Source organism: Cynocephalus volans, chromosome 12, assembly GCF_027409185.1.
Source record: "Cynocephalus volans isolate mCynVol1 chromosome 12, mCynVol1.pri, whole genome shotgun sequence".
NCBI classification, from domain to species: domain Eukaryota; kingdom Metazoa; phylum Chordata; class Mammalia; order Dermoptera; family Cynocephalidae; genus Cynocephalus; species Cynocephalus volans.
Window position 1 is genome coordinate 80,483,007 of NC_084471.1, and position 13,044 is coordinate 80,496,050.

General features: G+C 39.4%; 1 protein-coding gene across 1 annotated transcript in view; it reads left to right on the plus strand.

The window, feature by feature from the left end:
- The first annotated feature begins 378 nt into the window (after nt 1–378).
- Nucleotides 379–13,044, plus strand: part of SYT10 (synaptotagmin 10) — a 66,069-nt gene continuing 53,403 nt past the window's right edge. The window contains exon 1 of the mRNA XM_063075965.1: nt 379–529. Coding sequence (XP_062932035.1) covers nt 379–529 — 151 coding nt within the window. The remainder of the gene's footprint in view (nt 530–13,044) is intronic.

Consider the following 13,044-nt stretch of genomic DNA (forward strand, 5'->3'; position numbering starts at 1 on the left):
GGGCGTTCTTGCGAGGCGAGGGCTTCTGCTTCTTTACGTCCCCCCCTCCCCTCCGCACTCCATGCCGGGTCTCTCGCTCCGGCTCGCCTCGGCTCGCTCGCGCGGCGGGAGAGTTGGCGCAAAGCTCGCCGCCGCCGCCGCCTGGCTCGGCTGCCGCCCGTGCCTCTCCGCCTTCCCCTGCGCCCTCCGCTCCCGCCATGGGGCCAACTTGGGGCTCCTAAGAGTTGCCGGCTCTTAGCAGCGCGCTCTCCGGCCCAAGTCCCCGCGGGCGGACGATGGCTTAGGGCGCCAGAGGGGTCAGCCTAGAGGTAACGAGAAGGGGAAAGGACGGCTCACTGGGAGGGAAAAAGAAAAGGAAACGAGAAGAAAAGCCCAACAATGAGTTTCCACAAGGAGGACGGAGTGAGCAGCCTGTGCCAGAAGGCGCTGCACATCGTCACCGAGCTGTGCTTCGCTGGCCAGGTGGAGTGGGAGAAGTGCTCGGGCATCTTCCCCCCGGACAGGGGCAGCCAGGGCGGAGGCAGCACAGGTAACCGGGGAGGGCTCCGCTCGCGTCCTCGCGCTCTGCTGGGGCCCCGCGCGCTCAGATCCCCGCTCCCGGCTCCTGCGCCTCCCGCGCCTCCCGCGCCGCGCCTTCCTACCTCGCTCCAGCCCTGGGCTCAGCTCCTGGCGACTTCGAGCCTGGGGGTTGGGGGTCTGTTTTTCCCCCTCTCCCGCTGCCCGGCTTCTCCCACGGTCCGGGCTGCGTCCTGCCTGCCCGCGCCGTTCCTGGCGTCGGGCTCCCGCGCGCCGTCTCCGCGCTCTCCCACGCCTCGCGTCTCCCTCCCGGAGTGCACAGGCGAGCGCGGGCAGCGGCGCCGCTGCTGGCGGGGGCGGCTCGCCGGGGGACTCGGGCTGCCCTCGCGTGTCCCGCGGGTCCCGGGCTTGGCGAAGGAGCCGGGCTAGAGACTCCACTCTTGGACGCCACGAACCTCCGAGCGCGGAAAGGATCCCCGTACGGGTACCCGCGGTTGCAACCTGTGGAGCTCTTGACAGTTTCCGCAGTCCTTTAATAGGTGTGATTTTCTAGGGCTTCATGACAACCTTGGCAAACCAGCAGGGATTATTGATATCACTTTTGTGGTGACCCCTAAGACTCAGGGAACATATCGAGGAGGTGGAAAAGAGGGGAAAAAAGGCTATAATCCTTTCTACACACACGCTTTCATACACCCCCCAACTCACAGGCATCCTCCCTGCTCTACGGCAAACTTGGAAGGAAATGGGGTGGGAAGGAGAAGGACAACGCTCGCTCGTCAGAAATCTGGACATGGAAAGAAGTCTCAGGTGACATTTTCCTCAAGGCTTGGGAGTGGGGGTATCAAATCAGAGCCACCGTTTTGGTCACGCTTGGGGAAAAGACTTTAACCACACGTTCAATCGTTGGTTTGTCCAGCCTGCTGCCCTGCCCCCACGGGCGAGATGGACTCCGGAGTTGCAGGCAGCGTGCTTTCAAGAGTCCCTGGTGAGGGTCACTTGTTGCACTGGGAGACAAACACTGGTTTCGGGGTTTTCGGCAACCGGCTGGAAGGTTGCCATTCTTTCTGTAGGGTTTTGTTTTGTTTTCTTCTCTCTGCCTTCCCTGTCATGTTTGGTCTCCTGGCGAGACTTCATGGGGTGAGGGTAGCCAGGGCAACGAGTCCGCCAAGCTCAGGGCAGACAACCCTGCGTGCTGGGAAAGAGCAAAGGAGGGCACACTTAGTGAATCCTCCACCTCCACCACCGCCCCAGAGTCCAAGACAAAGGAAGATGGATTTGGTTTAGCGTTTACCTACCATGATTTACATGGAATATCTGCAGGGTTTTCGAATTCTCGGATCATGGCAACAGGAGCCGAGAGAGGCTTCTGTCTGCACTTGGCAGAACCTGGGGAGATGCTGCTGCTTGGACCCTGGAGCGGAATGACACATAATTTCTCCTTTCAGCACGTTGGAACTTAGACGTTTTGTGAATGCATAAACACAACTGAGAGTCTTTTCCATTTATTCAGTAGGTATTAATTTCCTAGGAGTGTCTGAAACTGAATTATCAGTGAAGGGACTGGGTGAACACCGTGCAATGTGTACTGTTGTTAAAAGCATGAGGGGAAGACCAGGATAGTGTGACTTAGAGTCCTCTGTGATGACATTAGATAAGCTCCTCTGAAATGTCTCTAGTGACACACATGCCCCTTTGTGATCACACACCAAATACTGGTTTCCTGGGTCTTGAATTGGCTGGTAATGAGGAAAACGTGTGAAGTTAGGAAACCAAATACTAGCTTCTAAATCATTCTGAAATGCACAACTATGTCAGTTTAAGGTAAAGCCCAGTATATGAATGATGGAAAGGGTTCTGAGTTTTTCCTAAGCACCATAAGAAGTCATTGTAGTCCTAATTCCTTTTGGACTCTCCCTTGAGAACAAAAAGTGGGGAAAAATTAGTCTAAAACAATTGCATGAACTTCTCCCCTTAAGGGAAAATATATACTATTCAAGTGAGGTATTCAACTTAATATATGAACATATATATTGAATGGCGATCACTATGGAAGGTATTCTATTAGGCTGTCTGTGAGATTTAAAGATGAACAAGATTGCTTTACGTTTTCCGTTTGCAAGTCTATGCAACAGCAGTAGAATACTTTAATCTGCAAATATGAGGGTACCTCAGAAAGTTTGTGGAAAAATAGAATTGAAAGATAATATAAATCTTTCCATTAACTTTTTAAAGTACGCTCATAGATTCCCAATATTACTAACATTTTTGAAGTGGATTCAAAGATTATTTACTAAATCTTTAAGTTTATTAATTAGCCACTCAGCTTCACATTATTCTTTGAAATAGATTTTCTTCTAACATGTGCACTAGTACCCTTTACCATAGATCCCTAACTAAAAGCACTTTCAGTGGCCCTTCTACCCATTGTTTGTTTAATGAGAAGTGAATTTTTGGTAGGAGAACATCGTGACTTTGAATGGTACAATGGTTATTTACTTTGAAAGTTGATTAATCAGCATGGCTAAGATGGTTTCATTTATTCTAACACTGCAGTGACAATCACGAGGTTCAGAATTGTGTGTATTTTTGAGTCCTTCACACAGAGATAGAGGAAGAGAAATTCAGGTAATCCCAGTTAAAGTCATCCTACATTAAGGGAGTTACAAATCACATATATAAATAATATATTATCGTAATGGGTTTTAAATGCCAATAAAACTCAAGCATCACTATCCCCTTTGCCATAACAGCCATTAACAGAAGGAGCAGCAGTGTTATTGCCATTAAGGATCCCCCAACCAAGTTGATCAGCCTCATATTTTAGTAAAATTTGTGAAGACTTAGTCTGCAGCTGCCAACACTAGTTAATTTACTCTTTTGGAATAGTTTATTAGAGCCATTATATGTGTCCGCATTACTAGAATACTAGAAAGTTCATCATGTGCAATTTTTTGAAAATCAGATGATTTGGGAGTCATTTTACCACTGATTCTCCTTCTTTCCCAAAATAGGGGAGGCATATGTCATATGTCACCCACCCAATTCATCCTAATGCACAATATGGTGTAATAATAAAATGCTTAAGGAAAACACAGGACAGTATATTTGTCTCAAATGTTATTTTTCAGATATGCTGTGACTGAATATACATAATAGTTTTTGAACTGCATTTAGGTTAATTTCTGGTCAGTCATTAATCAGTGCTCAAATGCTTATCAGTTCAAGGAACCTATGTTGCTTGAAAGGCATAAATCACAGCCAATCAAAGCCACTTAAGTTCACATTCACACTCACATTACAATTGTATACATGCACCCTTAATTTAAATATTTTAATAAGCATTTAATTTATCAGTGTTTTGATTTTGCATTTTTACACAATTTTAATTTGGGACTAAAAGTTCTAAAATAAAAACTTAGACAAATTCTTTGAATTTATACATGTGTTCCTCGATTTCTTTGAGGTGGGGACAGTGAGTAGGTGTATGGCAAAGAATTTCATAACTAATAGAATAGAAATAACTAAGTAAAAGTTTAAAAATTGCATCATGATTTTCTTTCAAGATCAAGGCTTTTTGAGTCTATTATAAGGGCTTAAAAGGAGTAAGGGGATTTCATAGGTTTTACTTTATAGACACAAGCAAATAACTACCCAATTAATTGAGTTATCATTTTTGTATCACCATAACTTTGAATTTCTCACATCCTAATGATTGTTATAAAGAATTACAACTTAGAAACATATGTCAGTGGAAATTATCCCTTGAGACTTGTAGGTCTGAAAAAGAATAATTGAACCATAGTGAATTCAGAACTATAGGCCCTTTTGAAGAATGATGTATGAGAAGGTTTTTTTTCTTCCTCCACATTGTCACTGCACTGAAGAATGGCCAACTTCTACTATTTCTAGTCTCATGTCACATGACCATCAATACATTTTGCACTTGGTATCATTTGTTCCCAAAGGAAATGGACAACTATCTTCAAAGGCCAAGCAGATCTCATCAGATCAGACATCTATTTTTCTAAATTTGAGGATATCAGTATTTTGGGAATATTGGTGGGTTTGTTTTGTTTTTTGTGTTTTATTTTTTGTTTTTTTGCTTTAACCTTTTTTTTCTTGTGACAAACTAAGATCTGTATTTCCTCTTTATATGAGCTGTGAATCTCTAAAATCTGATATTAATATACATTCTGATTTCAGAAATATGATGTTTTAAAATGTGCATTTTTAATCAATTAAATATGATATTAATATAAAGTGCTTTATCATTTACTGAAATTCAAGAGAAAGGCAAAGTGTGGTAAAGTTAAAGAGAAATTATGAGGCATTGTTGCAAAGATAAGTATGTTGATTGATTGTATTATGTATTGGAAAGTGAGGCTGCTAGTTGCTTTCTTATATTCATTTCTCCTTTCTACTTCACAGTAATAGGATCCCTTATTTTCAGTTGGGTATATGGCAGCATTTAAAAAAAAGGGGGGGACAACAATTCTCAGTCTCCCTTGCAGTTTGTTGTGGCCACCTAATTAAGTTCTGACCACTGAATGTTAGCAGCAGTGATGTGCACCACTTCAAGATTGTACACTTAAAATAAAAGCACATACTCTCACCTTCCCTTTTCCTTTATTATCCTTCCTCCCTCCAGCTGCCTGGAATGTGAACATGGTAGCTTGCTATCTTGTACTTTAAGGAGAAACAAAAACCTTCGAATAGCAGAGCAAAAATATAGATTCCATAAATCTTGGAGGATTCCAGAAATCTTGGAGTTGAAATATCTGCCCTGACCTTCTCGTGCTGGGACAGTCTCTCTCTACATGACAGAGATATAAACTATCTTGTTAAAGTTACTGTTAATTTGGCCCCTTGTTAAAGAAATGAGAACTATTCCCTAACCGTTATAATAGTAATATATGAATATATGAATAATAGTATCATACGAATATGAATATTATATGAATATCAGAACTAGTAATATCACATGAATATCATCCTGTATAAATAAGTTAACTTCAAAGATAATCCCAGATTTTTATCTTAGAGGCAGTTGCCTCAGCTTTCTTTGAATAGGGTTGCTGATTCGAGTTTTATTCCCCCTCTGTCTCTACAGAATGGTGCCATAAACAGAAAGTGGCCTGTGGTCAGGCAACAACAAGTAGCAACCAAAGAAACAAAAGGCTTGGAATATCCATGAACTAAATTATAATTTCTGACCAATTATGAGAAATCACATTTTTATACATTTTGAAAAATTAAAGATGAACTAGAATTTTAAAATTTAAAAAAAAAGAAATGATACAGAAAGACACATAGAAGAAGACTATCAACTAAGGCAGTGGTAACTGCAATTGAGAGCATGATCACTGATTGGTCTGTGCTTTTTCTGCATGATAGTAGCCAGCTGCATAGGTAGTAGGTAATTACAACTACCGGTATTCACAAGCCACAGTGAATAGGATTATCTAGATGTATAGTTCTGATTATATAGACTTTAGCAAAGTTCTGCTTTACTAAAAGTTTCTGAGGAATTAGCATTTTGGGGATTTCTGTGTTTTCTGATGAGAGTGATCTTTTCTCAGTTTTTCAGAACTACTTTTTACTTTATTTTGAGATATGAAGACTTGAAAAAAAGTGAAATCTTTATAGCTAAAATGAGTTAGAAATATAGTCAGAAAGACAGATAAATAGATAAGTGGATAGATAGTGGTACAGCAATATTTATGCATATGTATGTGATTAAACCAGAGTTTGAGTAATTTTAAATCTAATCTAATTTCTGTAAATTTCATTAACTCTTAAGCTTACCGAGATATAATAGGATGAATGTCAGATAATGGATTCTTTTTAATTATCTGGAGAATATGTGAAAATGTGATAAAATGTGAGCTAGAGAGATCCTAGTCATCAAGTTTGCCCATTGTAATAGGTAACCTAAAAGTCTGTGTGGAAAATGCAGACCCTTCATATTTATCACCCTGGTCTCCTGTTTGTTGGCCTCTTTCCTCCAAGTGATCTTCTCCTCTTCCCCACTTTACATCTTTTCTTTTGATGATCATGTTAAACACTTGTCATTGTGGTGAACAATGCTGTCTTAGAATTATAAATTCAAATATTCCAATCCCCAACTGAAAGCTCCTCTGCATTCATCTTCACCAGACTTTCTGCTTCTGTGTGAATCCCCTGACAGTAAGTATGGCTCATACTTACATAATTTCTTTGTTGCTATCACTTCCTCCTTTGGGATTCATCACATTCCCCCAGAAAATTAAGCAAATAAACAAAAAATTCATTCATGGATAAATCTGTCTGTCTCTCTATCCCAAAGCAACTGAGTATGTAGGAATAGATTTTAAAACCAGACAGACTGGCATCACTCTATTAGTCTCCAGTTTTGAACAAACTCTAAATTCTGACCAGGCTTCCTATGTTTTCCTATTCAATTTTCTACTGTTCTCTACAGTTCTTACTTTAAACTTTTCCTACTCTTTTTAAATTTCCTGAACAATCTCCAAATATCCCAAAATAATTGATAGTTGAACCTACCTCTTCTTTGGAGAGAAAAACACTAGTTGTAAAGAAGAATTTGCTTGACTTCCTACCCGAAGACCTATAAATTCACTGGCATCCAAAACCATCCTCTTTTTCTTACAAAGGAAGAAGTAATTCAATTCTTTCACCTTTGCTTTAAACCCCATCCATTGTCGCCTTTTGTAGGATTTCACTACTAATTATTCTGGGTAACTATGTCTTCTTGTGTACTGATTCCTTCTCATCAGTTTTAAGCATGCTGAAGCATTGCATCTTCTAAATAAAAGCACCTTCATCATTCATCAACTCCATGTGCTACTGTACTTATTGCCACTCTCTCCTCCTTTCCTAAGTACAATTTCTTGAAGGAATTATCTCCTCTCACAGAGTCCACTTCCTTACTGCCATATGTTTCTTAAACCATGTTAATCTGGTTAACACAGCCTCCACTTCACTGGTCTCATCAGATTCACTAAAGACCTACTTGTTAAAGTTAATGGTCACTTGTGAACCCTTGTTTTAATTGAACTTATTTTAATGTTCTACACTGTTGACCACTTAAAATATTCTTCTCCTACCTTCTATAAAAACCCATTGCCCTGACTTTTTTTCCATACCTTTCCTTCTACTCTTTCCCAGTCTTCTATGCAAGCTTCATGTTCCTTAAAGTTCTCTTTCTTTAAATATTGGTGTGCTCAGGATTCTGTTGAGAAACTTTTATCTTCTCTTCTATGGATTTAGATTCCACTATTTAAGGAAGTCCTTCAGTTCTGTCCGAGTTGCAGTATGCCTGACCAGCAGCCTACCCAAAATTTCTACTTGTGAATCACAAGTACTTCATACTTAGTACGGCCAAAACTGAAGTCATGGTCTTCTCTTGTTCATCATTCTGTTTGTCTCCCAATGAGTCACATCTTGCCCTTTTTGAATCATCACATTCCTTCACTAGAACTTTTATTTTCCATTTTCTCCAGAATCTTCTCTTTTTCCCATTTCAGCAACCCTGGCTCAGAATCACTATACTCTTTCACATAGATGACAGAGTGAGTTCTCACTCTATTAGTTCCTGCGAGAGTTGGTTGTTTAAAAGACCCTGGCACCTTCTCTCTCTCTCTTGCTCTCTCTCTCTTGCTTCCTCTCGCCATGTGATCTGCTTGTACCTACCGGCTGCCTGCCACTTTCCACCATGAGTAGAAGCAGCCCGAGGCCCATGCCAGATGCAGCTGTCCCAGAATTGTAAGCCAAATAAACCTCTTTCCTTTATAAATTATCCAGTCTCAGGTGTTTCTGTTATAGCAACACAAAATGGACTAAAACAGAAAATTGCGACTGAGGAGTGGGGTGTTGCTAAACAGATACCTGAAAATGTGGATGCAGCTTTGGAACTCGATAATGGGCAAAGGTTGGAGGAGTTTGGAGGACTTAGAAGAAGAGAAAAAGACAAGGGAAAGTTTGGAATGTCTTAAAGACTTATGTGGTGGTGAGCAGAATGCTGATAGAAATGTGGACAGTAAAGACCATGCAGATGATTAGGTCTCAGATAGAAATGAGGGACTTACTGAGAAATGGACAAAAGATAACCCTTGCTACACCATAGCAAGGAACCTGGCTGCATTGTGTCCATGCCCTTGGACTTTGTGGAAGTTGGAACTTAAGAGCTGCAAACCAGAGCTTTTGGCTGAAGAAATTTCTAAGCAGCAAAGGCATAACGTAAAGCCAGAATTTAAAAGGGAAGCACAGCATACAGATTTGGAAAATTTGCAGCCAGGCCATGCTGTGAAGAAACAGAGCTGGAGAGCTGGAGAACAATGCAAGGGTGAAACAGATAAACTGGTTGCTAAAGACATTATCTTAGCAGGTGAGGCAGTCAGATGCTAATAGCGGGAGAAAATGAGAGGTAAGCCCTGCAGAGAAGCCTGGAAGGGTGCCCCACCCATCACAGACCCTGAGGCCTGGAAGGACTGAGTTATCCTGGAGGACAGACCATAAAAATGTTATTTCAACTTTTTTGGTGTTGTTATACATTCTCCCAGATCCTCACTTAATCTTTTAATAGATTCTTTTTATTCATTTTAAACAAAGCTTGTTGGAAAAAAAATTGTCATAAAGACCTAAGCATTAAACATTTGATATCAGTTTTAGTACTGTTAATGATCAGTCATAATTGGAATAGCAAACAATGTAAATATAAAGTACAATTAACTTGTTTCCAACTTCTTTCACTTTTTGCTGTTAAGGGGATTTCCTTTCCCCTTACTTTTTGTCTCTGGATGGAAAGAGCTACAAGATTAGAATTGTCTTGGAATCTTGACACACGCAAGAGTGTTTAGGGGGAAAGAGGCATATGTATGGGTTGGCTATTGATTGAATGGTGATTCCACAGATTATTAAGGGGAGAAACTCATCTTCTGAAGATATTTGATACTGAAAAAAGTGAATTTGTCTATAATGGAAACTAAACTTTCTCAGTAAATTTTAATGTTTCAGGAGGTTAATAAATAACACTCCATTTTCTTACCCACTTGTGCCCAGAACAACTGAAAGATGGACACAGTGGTCAGGCATGAAGCAACTAAAATATTAGGGAGTAAGCTTAGGTCTATCAGAAAGTGGACTGGCTAATACTTGTATGAGGGTACTTCAACAAGTTTGTGGAAAAAATGAATTAAAATAAATCTTTCCATGAGCTTGATGAAGTACCCTCATAAGTCACCTGAATTAATTAGACTTGCCCAAACAGTCACAGGCTTGGCTGGACAACTATGAGTATTCTCCATGGGGAATTGATCCTATAAAATTTACAATATAGAGAAGTAGAGAAAATTTTCTTTCTAAAATTGATATCCGGTTCTGTCATTTGGGGGACCACATAATATTTTATGCAAATCAGAACACTATTGAAAGTGACAGTTTGTGCTATCAATAAAGCAATGGGGAAAATGGAAGTAGGTTCAGAGATTTCCTAAGATGAGAACTTATGAAGGCCAGAGTCCCTCCTTAGGAACAGTGGCATAAAGGGATTTTTATAAAACTGTTGTGGATAGAGTGTAAGAGGTTCTCTCACGCCTGACCTCCATGAGTAAAAAGGGAGGTGTTTTCAGTTAGAAACTGGTAACTACTTCCATCCTCCCCCCATGCCACATTGTCCTGTAGTTTCCTTACATTTTGGCTTTTGACTCCAAGTATATAGGAGATACCCTACTGAAGAAGTTAATTCAGTTAAAGTACACAGAAAAATATATTGTAAGTGGAGCTGAAAATAAACCAAGATTAGGAAGCCATAATTGTATTTATCCACCCATTTTTAAACCATAGCTAATAACTAGGAAGCACATTAATTTTATAATTTTTTCTCTTTTTCTCAAGAAAAATAATAAAACAATAACAAATAATAAAAAAGTAAAAGTAAATTACAAAATATAAAATATGATCTCACACTCTTCACCAATGGAATATAAATGGAAAACATTCAATAGTTGCTTTAGTAAGCAACTGGAAAATGAAGGAAAATATTAATATGCATGTATCACAGCATGTCAAAATTAATTTTTATTCTTATAATTAAGTAGCAATAAAAACTTGCAATTATTTCAATTTCCAAATGAATTTCCATTAACTACAAATCGGGGGGGTTAAATGAAACTGTTTGATCTTACCAATCACAAAAATATAAATTAAAAAACAAGGTATCATTTCCCCATAAGATCAGTGAAAATTAAAGTACAACAATATTTCTCTGAGATTGTAGGAACTGGTAAACTCATATGATGTTTTTATTACAGCAACTCTGAGAGTCATTTTGGAAATATCTGAAGAAACTAAACATGTGCACAACCTATGACCCAGCAATTCTATTTTTCGATATTTACTTTAGAGAAAGTCACAAATATATGCACAAAGAGAAAGGTACAAGGATGTTCATTGCAGCTGTGTTGAAGTAGCAAACATTGGGCATAATCTGAATATCCATCATGATGAAGTGTTATGAAATGCTATGTGACATGAAGTTGGACCTCAAATATTGTTGAATAAAAAATAAAGTGAATTGAAGGAAGAAATATGCAGTAAGCCATTTATGTAGGAAAAAAGTGTATTATACAGTTGTATATGTTTATGGTTTTATTGTTTATTAGTGCTGAGGCTAGACAGATACACACTAAGCTGGTATCAGTGGTTACTTCTGGGGAGGGGTGGGACCTCCTGGATTTAGAGTGGTGGTTAAAAGAAATTTGAGTTATTCTGTATTAGTTTGCTAGGGCTGTCATAACGAAGTATCACAGACTGGATGGCTTAAACATTAGAAACTTACTTCCTCACATGAATTTTTCTGAGGCCTCTCTCCTTGGCTTGTAGATGGCCACCTTCTCCCTGTGTCTGCACATGGTTTTCCCTCTGTGTATGTGTCCTTATCTCCTCTTCTTATAAGGACACCAGTTTCATAGGATTAGGGCCAACCCCTATGACCTCCTTTTACCTTAACTAACAATTTAAAGGCCCTGTCTCCAAAGACAATCACATTCTGAAGAACTGGGGGTTAGGACTTTAAGAAGTGAATTTAGAGAGGTGGAGAGGACACAATTCAGCCCATAACATATTTCTAACATTTTTATTAAAACGAACAAAATAAATTGAATTTGTACTTGATGTTGAAGGTAAACAAAGTTGTAAAAGAAAATTATAATGTTATTCAAATCCAGAAAAATTGTCCTTTACAGGAAATCCATTCGGTCTTCAAAACTTTAAGAATGCTGTAATATCAGATTGCTAACACTGGTTATCTTAGAAGGAAAATGGAAGTGGGTAGGGAGATATTATTAATTTTTTTTAAATAGACTTTACTTTTTAGAGCAGTTTTAGATATATAGAAAAATCAGTAAAATAGTACAAAATTCCATATACCCCATCCCCAATTTCTCCTATTCTTAACATCTTACACTAGTGTGATACATTTGTTACAATTAATAAACCAGTATTGATACATGATTAAAGTCTACACTTCATTCACATTTCCCTAGTTTTTGCCTAATGTCCTTTTTCTGTTCCAGGATCCCATTCAAGTTACCACATTGTATTTAGTTGTCATATGTCTCCTTATATGCTTCTTGGCTGTGACAGTTTCTCCAACTTTCCTTGTGACCTTGACAGTGTTGAGGAATACTGATCAGGTATTTTGTAGAATGCTCTTCTCAGAATTTGTCTGGTACTTTTCTCATGATTAGACTTAGGTCATGGGTTTGGAGGAGGAAGACCACAGAGGTGAAGTGCCATTTTCATCACATCTTATCAAGGGTACATGCTATGAGCATGGTTCATCACTGTCAATGTTAACCTTGATCAGCTGAATAAGGTTAGTGTTCATCAGGTTTTTCCACTATGAAGTTACTACCTTCCCCACAGTACTCTCTGGAAGGAAGTCACCATGCACTATGCGCAGCCTGCATAAGAAATTATGTTAAGGGCCGGCCCCGTGGCTCACTCAGGAGAGTGTGGCACTGGTAGCGCCGAGGCCACGGGTTCAGATCCTCTATAGGGATGGCCAGTGCGCTCACTGGCTGAGCGTGGTGCAGACAACACCGAGCCAAGGGTTGCGATCCCCTTACCGGTCAAAAAAAAAAAGAAAGAAAGAAATTATGTTAAGTGTGGCCTGCGCATAGTTAGTTTTTGTTAGTTTTTTCTTATTTTTTCCAGATATTTCCAAAGTTATGCTCCACCACCCTGAGAGTGGACGATCTACATAAATTGTTCAGAATTCTTCTGCATGAGATATATGCTGCTTCTCCCCCCACTTATTTTTTACTCAGTCTTATTAACTTTTTAACCATATTCCTTTGAATCATTTTATATAATGAGCATATATTAATATTGTAATTATTTTTAAATAAGAATATTTTTAATTTTTTTATTGAAGCATGATTGATTATACATATTTTGGGGGTATAGCATTGACTGCCATCACCTGTGTGCAACATGTAATGATTAAATCAATATTACTTGCAT